Here is a 26,212-nt window from a genome sequence, read left to right as displayed (position 1 = left end):
AGAGTTTGTTCTCAGCTTGCTCCTTGATTCATCAAGCGTTTCATTGATCAGTAGTTGGTGCCCAATGGAAGAGCCATCATTTAGAGCACAATGAAGTTTCCCATCTTCCACAATGTGGAGAACCAGTGTTCAAGTAAGTAATTGTGGTTAGTATGATCTAACTTCATGAGCGGCTCTGAAAGATGACAGGAGATGAAATGGAGGGCCTTGTTGTTAGTGCAGTACAGGCAGTTTTCTGCTACAGATACAAAGTCGTGTGAGGAGCTCAAAGGGCTTAGCCTTTATTGTTGAGTGTTTCTTTTTCCTTTCCAATTTGGAAAAGGGACCCAAGAGGTGTGGCTTGAGCCAGTTCCCAGACAGAAGATGAATCCCTTTGCGCCTCTGGAGAGGTGAGGTTCAGGAGATGAGCCGCTCCATGCCTGGATTGATGAAGGAAAAGTTCCTGAACATGTTCTGGTCCATGCTGTTGATCAGTGCTCCGTCTGCGAAGGACAACCGGGGCTTCTCATTTAAGAACTCTTTGTCGAAATTGCTGCAGTCATAGGGTGATTTCTAGGTCGAGATGGGGGGAAGAAAATCAGCCATGAAATTCATCATCTTGACTTTTGCAGTCTAGATTATGCTCTGTGCACAACAAGTGGGTGTTGCAGAGCAGCTCAGCTGAAGTAATGCCTGTAGATCATTATGCAGGAGTAGGGGAACACCTGACTTGCAGGCCATAGATGGCCTATTGGAATCACTGGGTCCGGAAACAAGACAGCAGTGGGTAGGACTCAAAAATCTACAGCAGACTAATTTTTAAGTTGGTAATTTTCTATGGTCCTTAGATAATATTATAAAAATTTAAATGGCCCTTGGTGGAAAACAAAAGGTTCACCATCCTGATGGGGCCTATTATATATTCTTTTACTTTTACCAACATCTTCATGATTACTGATTCCTCTACCCACATTAATTTTAATGCTAAACATTTGAGCTGTTTTCTTATAGATATCTCAGAGTGAGATGATCTCTTTTGAGATTACTTGGTTTATTGGTGCCTAGTTCAAAAAAGGTTCACTGTGCTATACAATTTTGATTTCTAAGATTAAGAACAACCATTGCCCAAAGTAAGTCACATAGATAGACATGAGCCTGAATATGAATGAAGCATACCCTTCTGCCCCCAAAACAGCTCCTGCACCGGGGAGGTCAGTGACCCTAGATTCTGTGCACACAGTCTACAGACGTGGTTTTGGGAGATTTCTTTCACCTGGCCAAACCAGAAATTGTTCTATAGTTCTATAGGGTAAGCTTAGATTTAAATATTAAAATAGTCACAATAGTCAAGAAAAAAATGGTTAGAACTGACAAACCTACCAATTTGCTTTGTTCTTTTAAAATTACCTTAAAAATTGTGATAAAATATACACAACAAAAAATCTATAATTGGAACCAGTTTCACATTGTGTGCCACCTATACCACTACCCATCCCCAGAAGGTTCTTAAACATTAGCAGTGCTCCTTTTTGTCTTTAGATCATTCTGTCTTTTCTGATGCAGATTAGTGATGTTTTCCAGGTGGTACACATACGGGAAGTTAGAGATCTACCTTTTCTAAGCACCTATCTACTTTCTCTTTTTAAGATAGGATACCTAACCACACTCCCATTGTGGAATGTGGTTATTTGAACAATTTACAAATGTCATAATAGCTTTTCCCAAACATCATGGGAGAAAAATGGTTCCATATTTTCTGACACAAGATTCAGGGATTCAGTAGAAGTTGGAACCACCCACTCAGAACCCAGACTTGGTCATTAAGTATGCATGTGTCTTGTGCAAAGCTCCATCCCCCATGATAGCCTCACCTCACATTTTGCAAATGCATATTCAATCTAAGGCATGCATACTCAACAATTCTCTTTTCATGCAGGCTCATTTCAATGATAGAGATTAAATTTTGCAAACCAGAGTAAATGGTTGGGGTAGGTAGGGGTTCAGGGCTGCTATACTTTGGATAATCAGAAAGCTTATGAAGATACTTGGAGGGAGGATGGTTGGAACCCGAAATTCCCATGGGCAAGTACTTACCACTTTAGGCCTGAATGGTGGATCAATCTCCTTCCTTTCGAGTTCCTCCCAGTTGATCTCCCGAAACAAAGGATGCTGGCGGATGTCTCCCCTCACTCCTAACCTCTTTTCAGGTTCTCGCACAAAAAGCTGAAAAAAGGGAGGCAGGGTGAAGTGTATTTCTCAAAGGGTAAACCAAATTGCATTCAGCGATGTTCCATTTCTTAGTCATTTGCTTTCCCAATCTTATTTATCACTCACCTTAATAAAGCCAAACTTGTCCTGACATGCGTCCTTGATGAAGCCTTTCTGAAAATTCTAGTCTTGGCTTTTGCTACCTTAATCTCTCACTTCACATGCTGTTTTTTGAATTAGATTTGCCTGGTTTGAAATCAGTTTTGGCATGCCTTATTTATGGCACCTCGGGCCAATGACAGGACACAGAGTCAATTTCCTCACCTTCAAAGTGAGCCAGGTACCCTCCCAACAGGACAGCTCTGATGACTAAATAAAACAGAAACACACATGTATGTTTATACACACAAGCAGCATATATGCACATAGAAACAAATACACACATGTAAGTATACACCAACACATGTGGGTATACATGTAGGATGCATGTGTAAAGATGGATGTGCTTATGTACATGCACATACATTGGTGCACTATAGCTCCTGATCTGTTTAATCTCAGTATGTAAAAACATAGCCCTGGTAGGTAAAAGCATAGCATGTCCATTTATTTGTGGTTTGATTGACTGATTGCTATTCAGTTGAAAACATTATTTCTTACAGAGCTGCCTTAGGATTTCAGCATGGTGGGTGCTGAGGTATAAAACAGACTAGTTCCAGATAGTCATCTTAGACTTGCAAAGTCATGTTTACAGTACAGATAATCACTCTTGACCATGACAAACCTACTGGATGAAAAGTTTAATTTGAACGTCATGTCTTGCAATCTTTGGCCTCTGAGCACTGTCCCCTCTTCCTTTACTTTTCCCTACAAGTAAAAAGGATCACTCGCACAACAGGAAAAACACTTGAAAAACACTTTTAAACCTTAAATAAGACGTTTCAAGGACGTCAAGGAACAGGAGAGTCTAAATATTAACTTGGAAAAGCAGCAGGTATTCTTAAATCAGCAAGATGTTTGTTTATGATGTAATCACTAGGTTAGAGGGCATTTTAAGGAGGTCACTGATCTTTAAATAGTAAGCATGGTAAAATGCCAGATTTTTCAGGAGGCTGTAGCCAACAGGAGGCCTTCATTCACACCCAAGTTGTAAGAATTCCTTTCTTTTGTCAATTAAAAAAACCCATTTTTACATGTTCTAAAACATGGCTATACATAGGTTATTCTACTACTTACTACATAAAGCCGTGTTTTAGAAGATGTAGACTTGCTTTTACTGCTTACTAACTTTTCAAAAAATTCCTTACTGTCTTGAAAGGTTCCACTCCACTGAAAGTAAACTTGCCACCTCAATGGGAAGAACTCTTCCCTTTCTGAAGTAGCAAAGTTTTTTGAAGTCTCAAATGCCATGATGCACATCATAGTTTTAGCACCTTTATCCCCTTTACTGTGGGGTGGCCCCTGATGCCCCTGTCTGGAAATGAGGGATTCCAAAGTACCTGATTAAAATGACATGAAACCGCAAGTCAAGAGGTTTACAATACCTGTGACATTCCATTTTAAAGTCTTGATGTCCTCATCTGTAAAACGAAGGTTTCGACAAGCTGAATTCTCCAGTGTCTGCTGAGTTCTGGCGTCCCTGAACTTCCAAGATGGCCAGTCAAGTACAACCCTGACACATGTACTCTGATTCCCAGGGAACCCTCTGTTATCCAGTCATACCTATGCACTCTACACCTGCTTTTCCTATCTTGAGCTTCACTAGTTAGATTTCCGTCTTGCAAGGCAAGGCCATGCCCCCTTTGTATTCCCAGTTCCCTCTCCTCCTCTTTAAGTCCTGTGCCATCATTCAGGGCTCAGTTTCTAATCTTCCTCAATGACCTCAACTCTTGGTGAGTTTTTTTTTTCCTCTTCAAGTGCTCTCTCAGACATGTGCTGGATTAGGTTATTCCAGTCAATGTTCTTTGAGAGTCAGGCATTGTGCTAGATATCCCACCTGCATTTTACTGATTTATCTCTTCATTTTGTATTGCATGTATTTATTAGTTTCGATATAATGCATTGATACATATGCATATATACTGGAATGTTGAAGTCAAGCTAATTAACTTATCTGTTACTTGACACATTTACTTTTTTTGTAGTAAGAACACTTAAAATCCATCTTCTCTGCAAACCTCAAGTATTCATTATATTGTTTTAAACTGTAGTCCCCATGCTGTGAAATAGACCTTTAGAATGTAAGTGGTTCCAACTAGGTATAACATTGTGCACTTATCTTAACTCTAAAAGCAGGAACTGTCTTGTAATTCCAACTGTCAGTTGGAGACATTGAGGCTTGAAGCACGGATGTAACTTGCCTTTGATCACAGTTCCAGCTAGGTTGAAATTGATGCGCAGTTTCTTTGCCACTCCTGCCTTCTCAGTGTTCCACAGAATGGCTTACTCTCATTACAGAAATCAGCATGCTCTGTTTTCCATGTCCACCTTGCCAGCCAGGCTGCAAATACTGAATGGTAGGCACAGTTTCTATTCCTCAGAGAGTCAAGGATAGTGCCACACACAAAGCAAATCCTGTTGAATAAGTGGATGAGCTGGTTTTCCATTTGTTGTGTTTGCAGATCATGAATCTGCAATCCTTATCTGTTAGCATCTTGTTTTTAGCATAGATAAGGCAATAAAATCAAAGTCGGATACATTTTGTTATATTCAAAATAGCAGTAGGAATTAGCAGGTGGAACAGCAGACTGATTTTTCAGAGGCAGAGGGAGTGAGTGGCTTACTCCATCTCTTCCCTTGCAATGACCTCAATAAATAACTGGCTTTGACTTAAAGACATTTTGATGAAGTAAGATTAGGGAGAAGGTAAAGTGTCTCAAGGAAAGACCCCAGACAAGCTCATGTTGTAATAATGAAATGTTTCTGGGCTTTAGGTCCCAACTGTATTGGGACAAGTGCACATCAGTAACCATGTGATATTTAGTCCCAAGAGGTTCAGGACCAAGTGCTTGGTATGTGTGCCTGTGAAATGAAGAGTACATTTTAAAGACAGAATGAATAATGACAACGTAACAGGGCCTCCAGTGGCAAGAATTAATATTCTTTCTAATTGTGTATGGAACAGCCTTGATAGGATCTTCTCAGTCTGCTGTAAACCAGCCACCCACAGTCCTGAGGCTGGTGGGTGACCTCTGAGAGTACTCAGGTTAGCAACTTGCACAGAAGAAATAAAATTTGTGAAGGAAGACTTGCCTTCGTCTGTAAAAAACTGTCTGAGGGGTGGTTTACATTGACAGGAATTATTACACTTCTTTCAGAAATGGCCAGGATGTCGTTGGAGTTTGTTTAGACCTATTTGACAGTCTGAGCAAAGAAACACAGCGGGCTGCTGGGGATGTTCCCTATGTTCCCTGGTGGTTGTGGACAGGTTCTATTTGGAACCTGCCCTGCCTCTTCACTCCTTCCTCGCATGTATCTTTCTACATTTCACAAATGGATAGGACATCCTGATGGATAAACAGGGGGAAACAGGTTGTTTCTCCAGCAACAGCGAAGCTGATCATGGTGTCCAGCAGGAATACTTGATGGTGCACAACCTTTCTTGCTGTGCAGTTGCTCAGCGAACCCCAGGCATCTGTGTCCTGCATGGACCAACAATGATGGAGTCTGACACTGATGCCGGAACAGGTGGCACTGAAAACTGTTTTGCTCAGCTTTTACCTGAGGACCCGTAACTTTTAGTTTTCACAACCTTATGTAACATTCCGTAAGGGGAGTTTCTGACAAATAGTTTTACCTTTTACTTTTTTCCCGCAGAAAATGAGGGTAAGGAGCTGGGGACTGCTGTATCAAAGAAAGCAATCTAGGTGTAAAAAGGAAGCTAGAAGCCCGTGATCACAGAATTGCATAATAGATATACTATTGATCAACCCCATTGCTGGAAGACTCCTGTGCAAAGGAAAGGACATGGCACTTTTACTAACTTGCAAGGTGAATTAATAAATGCCTTCTACATGGACTTAAACCTTTTCCACTAGCCAGGCATTTTAATTTCCTTTTCTAACCCTGATTGTCTTGGTTTCTGCCTTATTTAGTCAAATTAATTTTCTACTCTCACGACAAACCTTTCTCTTAGTTTCCCAGGACGTTGAAGAGCTGGCACAAAGACTGCGTGTGTGTCCTTTAGTTGGTCTCCCTCTGTGGCTACCTCTGGCAGATGGTTCAGTGTCTCACAACCAGGAAGCTGGAATTGGTGAAGTGTATTTGTCTATTTCTAGGACATTTGATCACATGAGTGGGTCTGGGCAACTACCATGACAAGCACCATACAAACAGTCCCAGCTCCACTAAGATCTACCATGTGCCACTGCTTTATGGTCACACTCACTCAGCTGCCCCCATTACCACAGCCCCTGGCAATCACTGATCTGATTTCCATCGCTGCAATGTTGTCATTATAACAATGTTGTATATAAATAGACAGCAACAGGTGACCTTTCAAGACTGGCATTTTGCATTCCACATAATGACCTTGAGATCTATCCGAGTTGCTTTTTTAATGCACCGTTTGTCTCTTTTTATTTGAGTAGGATTCCATCAACGCAACATTCACTGTTTTTCCTCTAACTGGAATAGTTCTTTCTTCCTACTCAATTTTGCTCCATTTTGAATGATCATTTCCAACTTCTGACTATTTTGAGTTACTTCTGGTGAGCTCTAGAGGGACAGAGAGAGAGAGGAAAACCTCTTTCATGTGTTTTTTTCACTCTGTATGAATAGCCAGGGAGAGGCCAGGAGGCAAGAAATCTGTGCTGGTGTTCCACATGGGTGGCAATGGCACTTGGGTTGTCTTCCATTGGGGAAGGCTGGCTTCTATTGGGGATATCAACAGGTGTGTGGACTCGCAGATGAAGCTCCAAGGTTTTCATCGTGAGGATCATCTGAAAACAGCCCCTGAGTGTACGGGTAACCCAAGCCCTCCCATGGTACAGACCAAGGTCTTTTCTTCATTTCTTTTTTTCCAGGGAATTGTCCTGATTTAATTTTCATCATAGCAGCCCTAGGGAGTCAAAATTCAAATGTTGAAACCCTATCCCCTCCAAAAGTCCACAGACAGGTCCTTGAGGGAAATAATTAGGGTTACTTGTGGTCATAGAGTGGAATCCAGATCCCGCAGGATTAGTATTCTCATATGAAAAGGATACTAGCAGCCCCTGTCCCTCTTTCTCAGTCACCAGCTGTAACTTCTGCTCTCTCCAACAGGGCAAGGACAAAGCAAGAAAACAGCTACCCATGAACCAGCTGACTCTGTTGAGGCTTGGTCTTGGATTTCTAGACTCCAGAACCATGTGAAGAAAGTCTGCTGTTTAAGCCACCATCTGCAGGATTTTGTTATGGCAGACTGAACGAACTCATTCCCTTCACACATTAAGCCCTTCACAGAGTCAAGTGCAAAATAGGTATAGCAACTGCAAAATATGTTTGCACTTGCCTTCATGTAAAGGGAAACTATTTACATTCAAATTCTACCAGCTTATTTTTATTGTTGCCATTATCTTTTATGGGTTAATTTTGAAATTAGCTTTCGTTTTATGTATGTTTTGTTTAGTCATTAAAAGTGACTTTAATTGGTCATTTAGGGAGTTTTCTAAGTTTATTGCCCATTTGGATCACAGTCTCAGAGGGCAAAAGCTTCATAAAACTGGCTCAGATTTTTAAATACCTAGTTCAATTAACCTTGGGCTAGGTATCCTGTGAGGGCTTTGTCAGCACTTCTTAGATTTAAGATCTTGATTTCCAGGGGAGAAATCGGGAACTGCCTCAAATTTTCTAATATTGCAGACAAGTTATCACTTGTATTACAAAAGCAGAAGCATGGGCCTTTTAAATTTAATTCCAAGTAATTTTTCAAGAGGAAAAAAGTTGACCAATAAAAAAAGATGGGCCTGGAAATATTTTTTGATGTTTTGATATAAAACACATGGATTGCTTCTATTGTTGAAGGATCTGGTCCTGTTCCCATTTTTAATACAGCAACAACAACACTAAAAAACTCTAAAGGATGATCTTCAAAAAAATCAACTTATATATAGGAGCCTAGGAAAACCAACATTTCTTCCACAGCACTTGTATTCTTGACCCATTGGCTTTGAATTTACTCATCTCTTCATCACACTAGTAGGTTTATTTGATCCAAATTATTTGTCAAAATAGTTTAGAAGATACACATAAAGTTTATGCTTCTCATATGTACTTAAGTGTGTTTTATTGGCATGGTTAATTTTTAATTTTATAACTTACTAGACTCATGCACTGTGGATAGAATCTTGCATCTTGAAAAGGGCAAAATGGGACTCGGTCTGAAGTTGACACGTTTCATGATGGTTCCTAGGCAGGTATTCTTTTGTCTGTATGGGTTTGCCTTGGGAGCTCCTGGTTCACATGAACCTGGTTTTCACTGATAGCAACACACAATTATTTGTAATGGATGCCATGCTACCATAGATGGGGATTGACTTCTGCTTGGACAATTCTAGAGATTGTTAGAGGGCAAAGGATACATCAATGGTTCAAGTGGTCAACACAGGGGAATGTGAGGAGAGACAGGTGGTCTGTGTACATTTTAAGTACTGTCTAAGACAAGCTATCACACAGGCAACCAACAGTGGGAAGGTGTTACTGAATTAGTTTTGCTTCAGTTCCTAGGCCAGCAAAGACTGAATAATCTGTATCTTAAGACTTGACCCTCAGAATGTCCCCAAGGGTAAGTATTTCCAAAGAACCAGTTCAAGCATCTCACAAAAGTCTGAGCCTGAATCAAGAGTATGAAGCCACATAACATAAAAGAAGAGTTCCTTCTCCTCATTCCTCTGTCCTCTCTGCCTCAGCCCGGTGTGTTCTGAAACAGAAGCTCAAGAGTTGTAGAGGAGTGTATAATGGTACACTCAACCATACCCTCTTTACACATCCATTGTGAGCATTTCCCAACTATGAACTCGGACCAGCAGAAAGAGAGCAAAAGGGTTACCTTTAAAAGTTAAGTGTGGTTCAGAACTGAATCTGGGTCTCCCACATAAGTGGCAGTGACCCAAGTATTACAGACATTGTCTGCTTCTTCCCAGGGTATCTGTTGGCAGCAAATTGGTTTAGAAGCAGAACAGGTAGGCCTTGAATCACATGCTCCAATATGGGGTTCTTGTGTCCTAAGTGAAATCATCACTTAGGAGACAAGATCAAAAAAGATCATAACATGTATAACATCAGCTGCTCACCATGCTATCCACATTTCTGATCAGCAGCAGGAAAGATGAGCCAGACTAAATGATTCAAAGAGACTATAGGAAATAAAACATTGGGTTTCAAGTCACAAATTTTTTGTCTTTGATGGGCCACCTCCATTTCCAACTGAGAACATTCTAGAGCTGTGGAGCTGGTTACTGGGTATTTCTTTTATAAAAAATGCACATTAGAGTTTATCTCATACTGAGTTTGGTATCCATTTTGTTAATATCTGTGCCAGTTAAAATACAGATAGCGAACATTCCATTTAAATCCAATTCAAAGTAATAATTTTTTGCTCTACTGGTGTAAGCTAGAAGGTTTGACAAGGAAATACCATCAGAATATCAAATCTGCTGAATACTTCTACTTAACCTCTTACCTTCACTAAAAGGTCCTTTGCCTCCTTCTCCAGCCATCGTGGGTAAAAGGGATTGTCCATGCGGATGGAGTGGAACAGCTCTTCTTCATCTTGGCCGTGGAAAGGTGACTGGCCAATTAGCATTTCATAAAGAAGAACACCGAAGGACCACCAATCAACAGAATGGTTGTATTTCTGACCCAGCAAGATCTGTGTGACCAAAAGGCAGAGAAATTCAGAGAAATGAGGTGGATGAGCAAACGTGTCAAGCTCACTCAGTAAATAATCAATAGTGAAGATAGCATATGGGTTTTTTTAAAATAAAGATCATAATAAAAGCTGTTTTTGTTTTGACAGACTGGCAACTGGATTAAAATAACTTCCCATGCCGAAATTGTTGCGTTTGAGCTTGAATAAACATTTTTGAGTTTCAGTTTCTACTTACTCCCTGGCTTTAAGTGAAACAATGAACCTGTGCCGTTAGCTTTCATTTTCCCTTTTGTTATGGGAGGCTGTAGGTGACAGATAATGGACCTAACAAAGTCACTGTATATCTCAGTTCTCTGGTGCTTCTGGTGGCATCCACTTGAGCCCAGCTTTGCTCACTTAGATTCTGAATATTTGCAATAAGATGCAAAGTATCTGACCAAGACCCTTCCTTAAAGCCCAGCGAGTTATGACTATTCACTATAGGAGTAACACCTGTAGGTAATGTTAGTGCAGAATCAAACTACGTGACCATGCCAGAAAACAGAGCTAGGATCACAAATATTCAAATGGTGAATTCAGACAGTTCCAAGAGCTGCGCAGAACTCCTCATGAGTTCTGGGTAGAACATGCTTAGTTTATCTGGTTAGGAAGAAGCTTTGAAGTCTGGAGCTGCACTTAACTTTCTAAAACGTGTCTGTCCTTTCAACAGTTCACTTTCTTGGCACATTGTGGAACCCTGAAAGGATGAATGGGTACAGAAAGCAGGGCAGTGGGAACACACCCAAACGAAATGAAATCAGTTTGTCACAGAGTTATATGCATTCCCATTCCCATTGCAGTATCATTCACAATGGTCAAGAAGTACCATTAAACCCAGGGTTCACCGGCCCAAAGCTTTGGGACCCTGCACCCACATGGGAGACCTGGAAAAGGTTCCAGGTTCCCGGCTTCGGATTGGCACAGCACCAGCCCGTTGCGGCTCACTTGGGGAGTGAATCATCAGAGGGAAGATCTTCCTCTCTGTCTTTCCTCCTCTCTGTATATCTGACTTTGTAATAAAAAAAATAAATCTTAAAAAAAAAAAAAACCCATGGTCCACTAACAGGTAAAGGGATGAACAAAATGTGGTGTGGATACATGATAGACTACTATTCTGCCTGAAAAGTCAAAAAATTCTGCCATTTGGGGGCCAACATGGCTTAACTTGGAGAACATAATACTCAATGAAACAGACCAGGAACAGGAAGACAAAAACATATGATCTCATTTATATGTGGTACCTACAAGATTTGTACCAGGAGGCCAATAGCAGAATGGGGGCAGCCAGATGGAATATTGTTGAGTTGCTGAATAAAATGTGGGCCATCCATACAGTGGAATATTAGTCAGCCTTAAGGAAACCCTGTCACACGCTACATGCACACAGACTGAGGACGGCATGTTAAGTCACAAAACTGGAGCTACTGCACGGCTTCACACATAGGAAATTCCTAAAGTACTTTGAGTAGTCAAATTCTGGACACAGAAAGTGGGATGGTGGTTACCAGGGAATGGGAGAGGAAGGGATGCAGAGTTGGTGCTGTTTACTAAGTTCCATTTTTTCTATATAATGAAGAAATTCTTGTAGTCACCTTCACAATTCTGAAATGCACTGAATGTGACAGAATTGTACACTTAAAATGGTCGAGATGGAAAATTTTGTTATGCATATCTTGCTACAATAAAAAATGAAAATCTTGCACATATTTGGAGCAAATCAGCAATGTGTTAAATAGAGGAGAAAACTATCTTGTGTCAGTTCACAACTGCTCCTCTCAGGATGGGGTGGGAGGCAGGAGCTTTATTACTCCAAATAAAGCAGAGAAGAGATAATAGTATTGCAGCACTAAAAATGAAACTGAACAAATGAGAAAGCAGCCGACCACCCTTTCTGCCCCGTGGTTTGTTTCAGGCATGGTTCAGTGCCCTGTGAGCACATGCACAGAAATGCATACAAACATGCAGAGGTCATTTTGCTACTGGTGCTGCTCATGGAATACAAGTTTTTCTTTTCTTCTTAAATGGTACCTTAAAAGGCAGACTTGCAGGGCTGATGGGGGCCAGTGAGATAGCTCAACAGGATAATCATCCGCCTATAAGTGCCAGCATCCCATATGGGTGCCGGTTAGTGTCTGTCTGCTCCACTTCTGATCCAACTCCCTGCTTATGGCCTGGGAAAGCAGGGGATAATAGCTCAAAACCTTGGGACCCTGCACCCACATGAGGGACCTGGGAGAAGATCAGCTCTGACTGTTGTGGCCATCTGAGAGTGAACCAGAGGCTGGAATATTTTTCAGTCTCTCCTTCGCTCTGTAAAATAAGTAAATTTTTACACAAGAAAGGAAAAATGATGTTAGAACTCTACACATTCAAGAATGTTTTCTGGGAGCTGCATGTGTTGCGGAGGTTTTCGATGGAAGAGGATGAAGTGCACAGCCATAATCTCTGACTCTCAGCTCAGGACCTGCCTCGGGTAAGGGACAGGGACACAGTGCAGCTTAGACATAGCAGCAAGCACCACCCAACACGCACAATCACCACAGCAATTCTGATGACACATCAAATATGCTGGGTTCTATTTCCAGTGTTATCCTTACTATGCAGTTTGGGGAACACTCCTGAATCTCTAACAATTGCATTTGTATCAATCATCTCTGGCCACTTACTACAAGATTATTGGGTAGATCCACTGAAAATCAGCAAAGGGGAGGTGATTTGTCCTATGGAAATTACCATGACTGTGACAATGAATCATCTGTTTTGAGGAAATTGCTTCTCTTTATGAAAAAGAAAAAAAGGTTGCAAAGAAAACTTTACCATTTAACAGTATTTTCTAAAAAGAAAAGCTACCCACTTACTTTAACTTAGTATCCAAATAGTAAATCGCACCTTAAAATTCATCAAACAATGAACTTTGCCTTAAGCAATAATTTAAAAGTCAACCCAGGCAAATGTACACATGTGGAGAATAAACAAAATGCTGTCCTGGGGCCCGGCGGCATGGCCTAGCGGCTAAAGTCCTCGCCTTGAACACTCCGGGATCCTGTATGGGCACTGGTTCTAATCCCGGCAGCTCCACTTCCCATCCAGCTCCCTGCTTGTGGCCTGGGAAAGCAGGAGAGGATGGCCCAATGCATTGGGACCCTGCACCCGCGTGGGAGACCTAGAGGAGGTTCCTGGTTCCCGGCTTCGGATCGGCGCACACCGGCCCATTGCAGCTCACTTGGGGAGTGAATCATCGGACGGAAGATCTTCCTCTCTGTCTCTCCTCCTCTCTGTATATCTGACTTTGTAATAAAAATAAATCTTTAAAAAAAAAATGCTGTCCTGGTTTAGTCCAATTTGCCTTCAGGGTTGTGGGGCAGTGGGCCGGATCACATGCAATTACCAAGAAGTGCCACAAGGAGGAGTCAAAGCAACCACAGAAACTAATCAGGGACAGGGAAACACCTTTGCAAACAATTTCATTTTGGTAGGATCAATGTAAAGATATTGACAACTAGAGACATTTTAGATAAAGGCGATTAAGCCTTCTAGGCTAGGTGATGTTGACAAAAAACACTTCCGCTTTTCATTAGTAGGGAGACACAATGCAAATTCTTTGCTTAAGGGATGTTGATATGTGTTGAGAACTTTTATTTATGTCTTTCATTTGCAAGCATAACAGGGTGTAGGTACTATTAGCTTGGTGTGACAGAGGATAATGACTGGAAAAAGGCATGTTAAATTTCTTTCTTTTAAAAATACATATTTGTTAAGTCATTTGAAATGGAGAGTGACACGGAGGGAGGAAGAGATAAAGACCTCTTCCACCCAGATTCACTCCCACAAGAAGGGGCAACAGCCAGGTGTGGGCCAGGCCAAGGCCAGGAGCTTCATGGGTCTGGTGAGTTAACTATGCTTGGGCTGTGGTGATGCACCTAATGAGGCAAGATCTGGTGACCAGCAAGGGCTGACACGGTTTCGGTTACCAAGCAACTTTTGCTTTTTCGAGGGAGCTGCTTTTATGGGTTTGAAATCCCATATGAACCTACTGCATGGTTATGGCACATGAGAAGGCAGGATGCCTGCCTACCTTACTGACTCCCTAATCATTGCTCAAACGGATCTGGACCTCAAGGTGTGCAAGGGACCCACTTCATCCCGTACTGGGAAGACAGAAGGAACAGCGGAGCTGCTGAGAACGCATTTAGGTCTCTGGAGGCACCACTTGGTGAGACCATTTCATGGCTGTCAGGGCTCAGTGTGCTTTTCATGAATTGCTCCTGGTTCTGCCCTGGTAAGCATTTGTTTCTGCGGTTGGAGTTCTCCCGAGAGGAGAGATCCCCGTCTTCTGAATGAGTCCCAGGATCTTTGTCCCAGCTGTTTAGTGTTCCTGTCTTAATTCTTTGCTGATTTGACTCTGTGCTACTCCTAGTCCATTCCCCGAAGGGACATACACTTCAATTTGAAGCTAGCAGCTGGGGACTCATAAAGGCAACCACGAGGCAGCATAGCCTTGGAACTGCAGTCAAGGATGGTGACATCACCCCTGAGGCACACACGAAGGAGGCTACACCTGCAGCTTTGTTTTGTTTTTGAAGGAAGAGAAGGCAGCAGGTGAATGAAGACCACAAAGGAAAGAGTTACCAAGCAGTCTGCGTGGGAGTGGAGCCTTGCAGAGTAGGGCGGATTCTGTCAGGTGGAGAAGGGGAGGTGGGGGAGGGGTGTTGTGTGAGGAGCCCAAGGGCTAGGAACGCAGTACAGGTTTTGAAATGGACATGCGGGGTCCATGGCTTGGCATGGTAGCTCATCCAGGAGCCAGCTGATTGATGCCTGTTCTGAGATGTGGATAGGAGACCAGGAAGCGGGTAGGTAACTCACAATTTCTGGTGGGGAGAAACACATGCGCTATGGGAAAGAAACAATAGAACATTCTAGGCAAGCAGGGGTAAATTTGGGAGAAAGTTCCTGTGGGTGAGGGGATGATCCTAGGCAAAGGACACAGGTGTGTGTATTAGCAAGACACAGTTTGGCCCAGTTGGGAAGGTCATTATTTTCCTATGACATATTGTTAGGGGCATTGACTCTGGCCTTTGGCTTCTATTCAGTTACTAATGGGGATTTTGGGAAGTTTTTAAAGCACCGGAGTGATGGATTTTGCACATAGCAAAGATACATTTACTAACTTGGTAGAGTGGAATTTCAAGACGGCACCCACAGTCAGGGGTGACTCAGACCATCTCAGGAGAAGTGGGAGGAAAATCAGACCTTGCGTATACTTGCATACTGTTAAAAACATCCACAATGAGAAGCAGTGTGGGTTCTGTGGATGCTTACTCACAGTGACATGGCTGGCCTTGCTGAAGCAAAGACATGGAGGAGGTGTCCTAAAGCTGGGTTAGGAAGCCAAGTCTCAGAAGGAGCTGCTTGATGGTGACCGGGCTTGTTATTCACTTGCCATGAATCAGTGTGTGCTACTGATATGCATCCTAGTCTAGCTAGACTAATTTTCATGAAGTAAGAAGTCCTGTCCTTAGCGTGCTGTCAACAGGGACAGATGTTATGGTACAGTAGGTTAAGCTGCCTCTTAGGATTTTGGCATCTCCTGGATGTTGGCATCTCCTGGGTGGACTCCTGGATGTTACACGTCTCATTCAGCTCCCTGCTAATGCTGCTTGAAAGGCAGCACAAGATGACCCAAGTTGGAACCCTCTCACTCATGTGGGAGACTGCATGGAATTCCAGGCTGCTGGCTTTGGCCTGGCTGTCTCCCAGCTTTGTGGATATTGAGGGAGAAAACCAGAGGATAGAGGATCTCTATCTCTGTCCCACCTTCTTAAGAAAAAGTAATCTACTAAGAGGATTGGATTGGATAGAAAATTGCAATAAATAATGCAAACAAATCAAAGAATCAGAAAATGGCAGCACCCATGCCTCTCTCAGCCATATGTGTCAAAGTTCAAAGAAATGATGACCTCATTAGTTGAAAATAATACACAGTGCATGAAAACATTGCTTTGGATTTTGAACTCATTCACTATGATCTTCAAAAAGTCTTCCCAAAGGCACATGTTTTTAAGTCTCTTTCTTTTGTAGCATTATGAAGGACTCTTTTTATAGCTGTGATAGCAATGCAGACTAAGAATAGAAATCAGTGAATTAGATCTTTCAGAGTCCTAAGAATTATTTAATCTTACAGTTTTAATGAAGACTTAGTTGTGTAATAAGTAGAACAACATTGAGCTATTGAAAAATATTATTGATTTCACCTTAAGTTCAACCTGATTTTCCCCATTTGGGGCATATTTTATAACATACACTATAGAGTTGTTAATCTATATATAAATAAATACCCAGGGACACTTTTTCCCCTTGTGAAACTTTTTAATTAATTAATTTATGATACAGTTCCAAGGGCTCAGGGATTTCCCTTCCCCACCTCCCCACAGGGATGCCTTTTGAGATGATGAGGAAATATGACCAAAAGGTCTGAGATGCATGGAGAAGATGCCCTGGTTGTGGGGGTGGTGCATGGAAGAAACACTGGAAAGGTGTTTTCAGAACCCACAATGAGCAGAGATGTCGATCTGTTAGATGAGTAAGGATGGAGAGGAACGAGAGAGTCTTTGGAGAATAAATCAAAATGATTTCATTTTGAGAAAAAAGGATGAATAAAGGGAGAGTCTTAATTCAGGCATAAGATTAGGAAAGGTGTGAGAGGTTCAATTTCAAAAGACTTGGTGTCTTACTGAGTTTGGGGTGGTACTAAAGGAGAAAAGTTGAGTAACTCATAGTTCTCTATGTAGACAATTGGGTGGATGGCAGGCAATTCAACAAGAAAGGAAAAATAGGAAGGGGATGGCAAATTCATCAGAGGAAGTTAAGTTGAAAAAGAAATTACATGTTTATTTGAAAGGCAGAGAGTGAGAGGCAACAGAGGCCTCCAGTATACTTGTTCACTTTCTAAATGCTTGCAATAGCTGTTGCTGAGTTGCAATGAAACCAACAGCTTGGAATGCAATTTCAGTCTCCCAGATAGGTGGCAAGGACCAAGTACTTGAACCATTTGTTGTGTGCTGCCTCCCAGAGTGTACATTAGCACAAGGATGGGGTTGGCAGCAGGAATGAGATTCAAATTCAGGTCTTCAATATGAGAGGCCGACAGATTTATTTATTTATTTTTTATTGGAAAGGCAGATTTATGGAGAAAAGGAAATACAGAGAGAAATATCTTCCATCTGCTGGTTCACTCCACAAGCGACCATAATGGTTGGCGTTGAGCCGATCCAGAGCCACAAATGTCCTCCAAGTCTCATATGTGGGTGCAGGATCCCAAGGCTTTGAGTCATCTACTGCTCTCCCAGGTCACAAGCAGGGAGCTTGATGGGAAATAGAGCAGCTGGGACATGAATGGTGCCCATATGGTATCCTGGAGCATGCAAGGCAAGGATCTAGCCCCTGAGCCATCGTCCTGGGCCCAAGGAGGAGTCTTAACCACTGTGCCAAATGCCTGATTCAGAAAGAAGGGTTTTAGATGGATTGTGTCGGTGTCTGTCTGCTCGCTGTGCCAATCTGTTGGTAAGCTCAAGCAGAAACACTCTTATGTAGGTCTGGAACAAGAAGTTTGGGCTTGCAGTATTGAATCTGGTATTAAAACCCTAGCCATAAGCAGAGCAACAACCAATAAGATAAGAGGAGCAAGCATGCAGTCAGCGTATGTATGATTGAAGACAAAAGAATGATGTTGCTGAGAGAGAAGCAAGAGGCATAAAAAAAAAAAGTATGAAGAAAGGAACTCTTGCCTAGGGAAGGATGCCATGTACAGTCTATGCAGATGAGAGAATCAGAGGAAGGCAGACACATGAATATGTTGAAGTTGAAAAGGAAAGAAATTGGGTGAGGCTGAAAGAATGAGAAAGGGAGTCTGTACTGAGGATGACAGTGATGTGTCCTTAAAGAGTGAATATATTTAGAACAATTACTAAGGGGAATCTAGCAGGTGAACAAAGTCCCTTCTCTGTGGGCTCCCTAATGTGAGCCTTAATTAGCTCTGGCTTCACTTCAAGGTGGAAACAGTTTACTGCATTGATATCTGTAATTGTGCTAACCCAGAGAAAGCATTGATTCCTAGAATATCATGAAGTTATGAAAACAACGAGCCAAGCTCTGTGAACTCAGCAATTCTCCTGAAAGTTGATAAACTGTGATTTCTTATGGAGTAGAGGCTAACCTTTTAAGTTTAAATCTGACTTGGGCTTCCGATTTCTTGGCAGTGACAAGGATTTGCTACCACACTTGTTCCACCCAGGGAAGCAGAGATCAACACAGTCTTTATCAAACAGCCTCACCTCATCTAATGAATGAATTGATTAATTAACTGCATAAATCCGCCCACATTTGCCTCAGCAGTTAAGACACCGTTGGCTCACCTTGTAATGCCTTGTTTCAATCCCCACCTCAGACTCCTGACTCCAGTTTCCTGCTAAAATATAGATTACCCGGCAGCAGGTCATGGCTCATGTAATTGAATTTCTGCCACTCAGGCAGGAGATCTGGACTGAGTTCCTCGCTGCCAGCTGCAGCCTGGCTAAGCTTCGTCTGCCACAAGCATTTGACAAGATAGGAGTTCTGCCTGCCTGCCTGCCTGCTTGTCTGTTTGTCTCTCTGCCTCTTAAACAAACAACTAGAATCGTTTTTTTGGAAAAAAATAGACCCATGTGAGAAACTGGTATAGAACCAGTGTCAACATCCTGGTCTTGATGTAGCACCACAGTTGTAGGAGATGCGACGCTTCAAGGGAACTGGGTAAAAGGCACACGCAGCAGATGCTTCTGTGCTGTTTTGTAACTGATTGTGAATTTATAATTATTTTGAAATATAAAAAAAAAACAGGTTTAAAGAGTGAAAAAGAAACAGTTCTTGATTTAAAGCAAACATCTGGTTGTGCAGATACTTTCAAAGACAAAAGCAGCCAGGAGTATAAGAGAAGGAACAGGGGATAAGGAAGCCTCTAATCCCACCGGGGTAGGCAGCTGGAGAGGATTCTCTTCAAAAGGAAGCATGGGTTTAACTCGACTGATGGATACCTTCTGACTCAATGCCATTTTCTAGCTACTGAGAATATTGGAGAGATGCCTTATCATCAGGGTTGCTGCTATTACTACTGTTTTGGCAGAGGTGAGCAGTGAGGCTTGAGTTTTTTGCTTTCTCATTTAATTCTTGCAATAATATTGGGATGTAAGTCCTGGAACTATTTTGCAGAGGATGAAATCGGATCAGGGAGACTTTGGCCATCTGTCTATGCTCACACAGTGATTCAAGTTCTCTGACAGTGCACTGAAACCACTTCATTCAGCGGGTTACCTGTTTGCACCTGGCTCTTCACCAGGTACAACTTCTGGTTGGTCTGAGCAGTGTGATTATGTTTGAAGGCCTGGGATGATGGCACAGAGCCATGATTGAAAGGGAACAGCGACCTATTCAAGCCTTGGAGAGATGCTGTAATCAGTACGCATGATATTCTCAGATTATTGTCTACTATTATATCAATCCAATTGTGTGACTGCATTTATGAAAAACCTAGGAAAACAAAGATCAGTCCTGCCCCAAATAGTAAAACATTTTGACAGGAAGGGGAGGCAGAGGCAGCAGTGCCTGGCACAGGTGTGTTGAGCTGGGGAAGGCGGTTACAGGGCCTTGGTGGCGCATCCCTACCTCCGGGGCGATGTAGTCAGGAGTCCCGCAGAAAGTGTTTGTCTTTGCATCTCCTACCATGTTCTCCTTGCACATTCCAAAATCGGCTATCTTGATATGTCCATCTTTGTCTAACAGGATATTGTCTAGCTTCAAGTCCCTGGAAAACAAAACAAAAAGCAAAGCAAAGCAAAGCAAAAACTCCCTTTAAGATATGCAATGTTGCTCTCTCTCTCTCTTCCAATCACAGCTCACAAGAGATCCATTCCCCCTCTTGCAACCCAGTTCCTAGCCCACAGCCCTGCTCAGGAAGCTCACTGTTCCTTTCTCCCTTCCTGGTCTTGGTTCTTTGACTCTTGGCTCATTCTCAGGACATTTTCCCTACAGCTTTTGCTGACTCTGGGCAGCCTGCATGGGTTCTTTGCCCCCACGTAACACCTGATACATCTTTAGAACTCAATCCAAGATTTTTACATGAATGACTCAGTATGTGCTAGAAGATTTCACAATTGTACTGCTACCTCCTTGGTGTAACATCCTTTGATTTTAAGAGGGGCCTTCACAAAACACACCCTCACAGTGGAGAAATGGCTGACAATGAAACACCACCTCAATCTGATGGTCTACCTGGAACCACTGATACAAAAAGTACGCCATTCTTCGAGCGCCTGGCTGCTGTGAATTCCTATCTGTCTGTCTTACCAAGAGGTACAGCTCAATATAAGAAGGACTGAGCACCCCAATATTTTTTTTTCTGGGATTAATGGTCAGGAGAAAAGGCCTAGGGAAATACGATGTTATGCCATGTTCTGTTTATGTTTGCTTGTTTCTTTGTGCATAGATTATATTGCCCCTACCTGCAAGTCCAGTTGGGGAAGTCCATTCCTAACTAAGAAAGAATTGGCTCTAGAACCAGAATCCATCTGAGACCAGAACACCCATCAACAAATTCCCCCCTTCTCAGAAAGACAATACTTCTTAAAATGGCCTATTCTATTCTTAGTTAAAAGTAGCTGACAATATTCATCTCAAAAATACATGAGCCATGGCTGGTGCTATGTCACGACTGTGACACTGGCATTTCTTATGAACACTGACTCTTCTTCTAATCCAGCTATGGCTACTGCACCTGATCAAGCAACAGAAGATGTACCAAGTACTTGGGCTTCTGTTGCTCCCATGGGAAACCTGTTTTGGAGTTTCAGGCTCTTGGCTTCCACCTGGCCCAGCCCTAACATTTGCAACCATTTACAGAACAAAATAGCAGGAGAAAGATCACTCTCTTTCTCTATTTTTCACTTCTCTGTGTAACTTTGCCTTTTGACCAAATAAACTTTTTCAAAAAATGAGCCAAGTTATGGCCTGTCATGATGCTAATATTATTTTGTATGGTATCTTGAAAATTGAAGTTTTATCTTTCACGAAATTAAGAGATTTTATTCCTCATGTGATATGGTTTTTCAGAATCTTCAATGTTCTGACTCTCCCCTCCAAAAACCCCCCAAATTTATCAGTTTCCTTCTTGAGAAGGGGTACATCTAATTAGCAACAATAAGTTGGTGCTGTCAGCTTCTGAGACCACCCACATACCTTTTGCCATCCTACTGCACTACTTGTTACAATACCTTCATCACGATGATGGTTCAGACTGAATTAACTGCAAACTTAAATCCTCAAGTAGTTTGTTTTATTTTTTAAACATAAACTGCCATTATCCCATCCTGTGACTATCAAATTGATCTTTAAAAGACAATTCAGTATGGGTCAAATCTTTTATAAAGCCCTTAATTTGATTCAGTATTTTTAAACCACACTTGTACATGAATGTTACTTAATAGTAATAACTAATCACAAAAATTAAAATATAGTTTTTCTATATTGTTGTTTACATACTTCCTTTTTATGTGAACATCTTTCTTTTTCCTGGGCATAACATATTTTTTGTTTGCTCTTTTGTCCAACTTAATCATCTTTCTTTTCATAGGTAGACAAATCTCATTTATAGTTCTGGAGATGAAGATAGATCTTATCCTTAGCTTTTCTTCCACACTTCATGTTATTATTTTTGGATTTATATTTTATTATCCTTCCCTAGAATGTCTGTGTTTCCTTTTTTTTTTTTAAAGATTTATTTATTCTATTACAAAGTCAGATATAGAGAGGAGGAGAGACAGAGAGGAAGATCTTCCATCCGATGATTCTCTCCCCAAGTTAGCGCAACGGGCCGGTGCTGTGCCGATCCGAAGCTGGGAACCAGGAACCTCTTCCGGGTCTCCCATGCGAGTGCGGGGTCCCAGGCCACAAGCAGGGAGCTGGATGGGAAGTGGAGCTGCCGGGATTAGAACCGGCGTCCATATGGGATCCCAGGGCACGTTCAGGGTGAGGACTTCAGCTGCTAGGCCACGCCGCCGGGCCCGATGTCTGTGTTTTCTTAAGTGTTTATGTTTACTTGTGATTGTTTTAAAAATTTATACTCTTTCAAAGTAATTGCAGTGCATTATGTGTGCAATCTGTTTAGCCAATAAATCTATTCCCGTGTCATTGAAAAAAAAAAAGACAATTCAGGGCTGGGCATTGGTTTAGTGCCTTTGGCCTGGCTCAACCTCTACCTTTGTGGGCATTTGAGGAGCAAATGAGCAGATGTCAGATTTAACTGTCTCATTCTCTGCCTTTCAAATGCAATAAAGAATGTATCAATTTTTATAAAATTCATTTCAGGTTGACATCAATTTGTTTAAAATTTTATCTAATCAATTTTAGTCAATGCAATTTTATAAATTCTAGTTTTTCCTGTAACATTCAGCTTTCTTTGTCCACATGTGATCTGCTCAGGGACTCCCAAGCTTTCTGGAATTCACTGTTAATATACAGGATTTGTGGTTGTTGATGGTTACCACTGTCTTCCTTAGGTAGCTAAGACAACTTGGAAGAAGGTAAACAGTGTTACGGCTTTCACCTCCTTCTGTATCTGTAAGAATTTTCTCTCAGGTTTCCTTCTCAAGATTCTGCTCTTTATAATAGAACTACTGGAAAAAGCATGCATTGATTGAATTTTGGGCAATGCTACTCAATATCATATTTTATTATGCACAAATAGCTCGTTTTTCTACAATTTGATGAGTTTTGCAAATGTTTATACTGAGCTAGGAATTCAATCAATCAAATTAAGACCAAGAAGAGGTTCAACAGTGAAGATACAAGATCAACTCAGATGCCCATCAACTAATTACTAGATAAAGAAAATGTGGTAGTTTACATAAAACCAGTAGTATACTATATACTATGTTCTATATGTTACATACTTATTCTATATATTATGGAATACTACTGAGCCAAAAAAGGAATGAAATCCTGTCTTTTGCAACTGGAAACCATTATGCTTAGTGAAATAAATCAGTCCCCAAATGACAAGTATAGGTGTTCTTTGTGATTATTAGAGAAGAAAAATGTATAGGAATGAAATGGACATCTTGTGATATGATTGTTGTTTTTAGTTCTTGTTTATATGATAATGGAACTGTGGTCTTTCTGTTTTTTGCTTGTTGAATATTATGGTTAGGGTGCATTAAGCCTGTGATTATAGAGTGGACTGAAATTATGTTAATGAAAAATCTAAAAATAAAAGCAAGGGAAGGGAGGATGGAGGTTGAGGAAGGAGACATGGGAAGAGGAAAGTATGATTATCAAAACTGTACCTATGAAATACATGATATTTGTCTTCTTCATTTTAGTAAAAAATTTAAAAAATATGTTGACTGTGTAAAAGGGGGTTCCCTAACTCTTGAGAGTTCCCTCATCTTTCTTCAAAATATTTACATGCAGTACCCATCCTAGAAATAATTGCTCTTTCTGTTTTTATCACTGTTTATGTAATCTTCAGTTCATATGCATGGAATATACATGCCATAGCTACTCCCAGAATATTCACATTTTTCAAAAGTTGCTGTTCCTACTTGGGGTATCTCCATTGTTCAACAAGAAGCATCATGAGGGTGAGAGCTGATTTTTCTTATTTATTGTACTTTGATTATTTTTTTAAAAAAGCATAATAAACCCAGAGTATTCAAGAAATAATTATGTAGTCACAAACTGGTGACTAATAGAAGCAGTTAATTTATGTTTCCTTTTGTTAGATTCTCTGCCTTGTGTGAGAGCTTGGTGATCGTCATCCCAAGCATCTTCTCCCTGAGAGGCCTGGAGTGCATCTTAGAGCTGTGTCAGTTCTGCCCTCTCATCCTGACTCATGTGCTATCCCACCTCCACTGACATGATAAAAGATACTCAGTCCGTCTAAATCTTCTCCATAGACACTGCCACTCTTCTGTATTCTTGAACATTCATTGGGACGAAATACACTGTGTCATTGTAACTTATGAATTGTATTTAACTGGTTGTACTAACGTTTCAGCTTTGCTATTGATCCATACTGGTATCACATAGAGCCTCTGCCATGTGAGCATATTTGTGTCATTAATGGACATGTTCAGATGTTTCTAGAAATTTGACAGCAGACCGGTTTTGGGTCCTCTCTAGGGAAGCAGACATCCAGCTGTGAAGCTATATAAGGAGCACAGGAGTGATTAACATAAGATCTAAAAGTCACATTGGAATTTCTTGCTTGCAAATGCAATTTTATTACTTAATTCTTACAAAAGTCCTTTAATCTGAAGTTATTGCTTCTGTTTGTTTTTCCTTTTTTGGTGAAAAGTATGATACAATCTATTCCAACCCACAGAGCCTGCCAGTGGATGAGGAGGCATGCTCGGTTTTTGTCTACTCTGACACCTCTTTATATCAGACTCACCTGGACTTTTTCATCAAATTTGTCTTGCTAAGGTGTACAAGGATGCATTTTAACTGATTCTAAAAATAAATGTTCTCTGGGCCTCATTGCTAGGAATAATACAGCTTCATGTCAAATATTCAATCTGCCTTATAACATGAGCCAGATATGTTGCGGTTCTGAGAGAAAACTCCTTGAAGGTTGGAGAAGTTTAAATTAGGACAAGAAATTTCCAGAAAGCCTACATACAAAGCCAGACCTGTGGGGGCAGAGGAAGACCTGCCAGGTTCCTGGGAGCTCTCTGGCAATGCCACAGATCCTATAGTGGCTGGGTAGGGGAGTATTCTGAGGCACATCCTGCTGCCCGCTTTTTGCTTAGTTCCTTCAAGACATCAGGGCACAGTGAATTTCATCTGCAATCATTTTCCTGCTCAAAAATTATCCCATGAGTACATCAGGTATAGCGAAGCAAGCAGAAGTCTTTCATTTGGTTATGTGGTAAATGTAAACAGTGATTTTCCATTCAGAAGCAGCAGAGTGGGAGTTAAAGTGGCTACCAAGCCTGAGTTTCATGGTTAAGTAATCCTCATTACTACTTCCCTCCTGGAGTGTCTGATAACTCATCCATTTAGCAGAGATGGGAATGCTTGCCTGCCTCTTCACAAGGGGTCATGTGACACTGAATGAGATGATCTATATAAAAGCCCTGGGAACTGACTTCACAAGCATGGTTTGGGAGTACTTTTATCATCACTAAAGCAACCTGGTGGTCCTGTTCTAATAATCTGAGGAGGATTTAGAGTCTTCTGTCTTTATGATGGTATCTTTTCCAGCTCCCTGTCTTATATTTAATCCAAACCCAGGCTTACAGCATCTCAGAAGAAGCCAATGCTTTCACAGATCCACAGACCCTGGGATTACTCCATTCTCATGATTGGCCAAGAACTAATTGTTCTATCGAAGCTGGACTCATTTGTCTGATATTCCCCCCCTGACCCTCTTTCTCACATTTTCTGGAGTTCTCTCTCCTTGCAAAAAATTTGCTTCTTAAAAAAATTACCTACCTCCTGGTAGAAATTGTTTTCACAGTATACCCCAATCAGGGCTGAACAATGATTCCATTAACTGGACAAGGAAAGCCTGTGTGTTAGCGCTTGATTCCCATGAGCACAATTTACCTGTAGACAATTCCTTTGGAATGAAGGAACTGCAGACCGAGAATGATTTCAGCAGCATAAAACCTGAGGGAGAGAGAGAGAGAGGGCCAAAATTCACCATGAATGGAACAAAAAAACATCCTCAGACATGGACTGGTATGTTTTTAATGCCTGCTGTGCTAGGCTAAGTGTTCTACACATATCATTTGGTTTAACCTGGCCTCACAAGAAGGATATTACTCATCCTACACAGAAAAAAGTGGAAGCTCAGATGCTTTCGCCCTGCCTGAGTACGAGCTATCCTATTATCTAGACTTGCCTCTATCTAGTATTAACTTTGAAACTTTACACTGCAATACTTACATCATACAAACATTACATGTATTAGTATAGTTACAATAGGAAAATAATTTCCTCCTTCATTTTAAACTCTGCTTGAAGCTCAGAGACTTGTACTCAGTCCATTCCAAATAGACCTGGTTGTTTATTTTCATACTGACAGTGTTTAGCCCAGGCAAGAAA

At 41.3% G+C, this 26,212-nt stretch overlaps 1 protein-coding gene across 4 annotated transcripts in view; it reads right to left on the bottom strand.

Moving 5' to 3' along the window:
- Positions 1 to 257: 257 nt before the first annotated feature.
- The window catches only part of PRKCQ (protein kinase C theta), a 126,568-nt gene continuing 100,613 nt past the window's right edge, over positions 258 to 26,212 (bottom strand). For all 4 annotated transcript variants that reach the window (XM_058669509.1, XM_058669508.1, XM_004588499.4 and 1 more), the window contains 5 exons: positions 25,712 to 25,774; positions 19,772 to 19,910; positions 9,848 to 10,036; positions 2,074 to 2,202; positions 258 to 552 (listed from right to left, as the gene is read on the bottom strand). In XM_058669509.1, the coding sequence (XP_058525492.1) occupies positions 397 to 552; positions 2,074 to 2,202; positions 9,848 to 10,036; positions 19,772 to 19,910; positions 25,712 to 25,774 (676 nt within the window). In that variant the 3' untranslated portion in view covers positions 258 to 396. The remainder of the gene's footprint in view (positions 553 to 2,073; positions 2,203 to 9,847; positions 10,037 to 19,771; positions 19,911 to 25,711; positions 25,775 to 26,212) is intronic.

Source organism: Ochotona princeps, chromosome 10 (assembly GCF_030435755.1).
Source record: "Ochotona princeps isolate mOchPri1 chromosome 10, mOchPri1.hap1, whole genome shotgun sequence".
Taxonomy (NCBI): domain Eukaryota; kingdom Metazoa; phylum Chordata; class Mammalia; order Lagomorpha; family Ochotonidae; genus Ochotona; species Ochotona princeps.
This window is presented reverse-complemented; position numbering and strand designations above follow the sequence as displayed.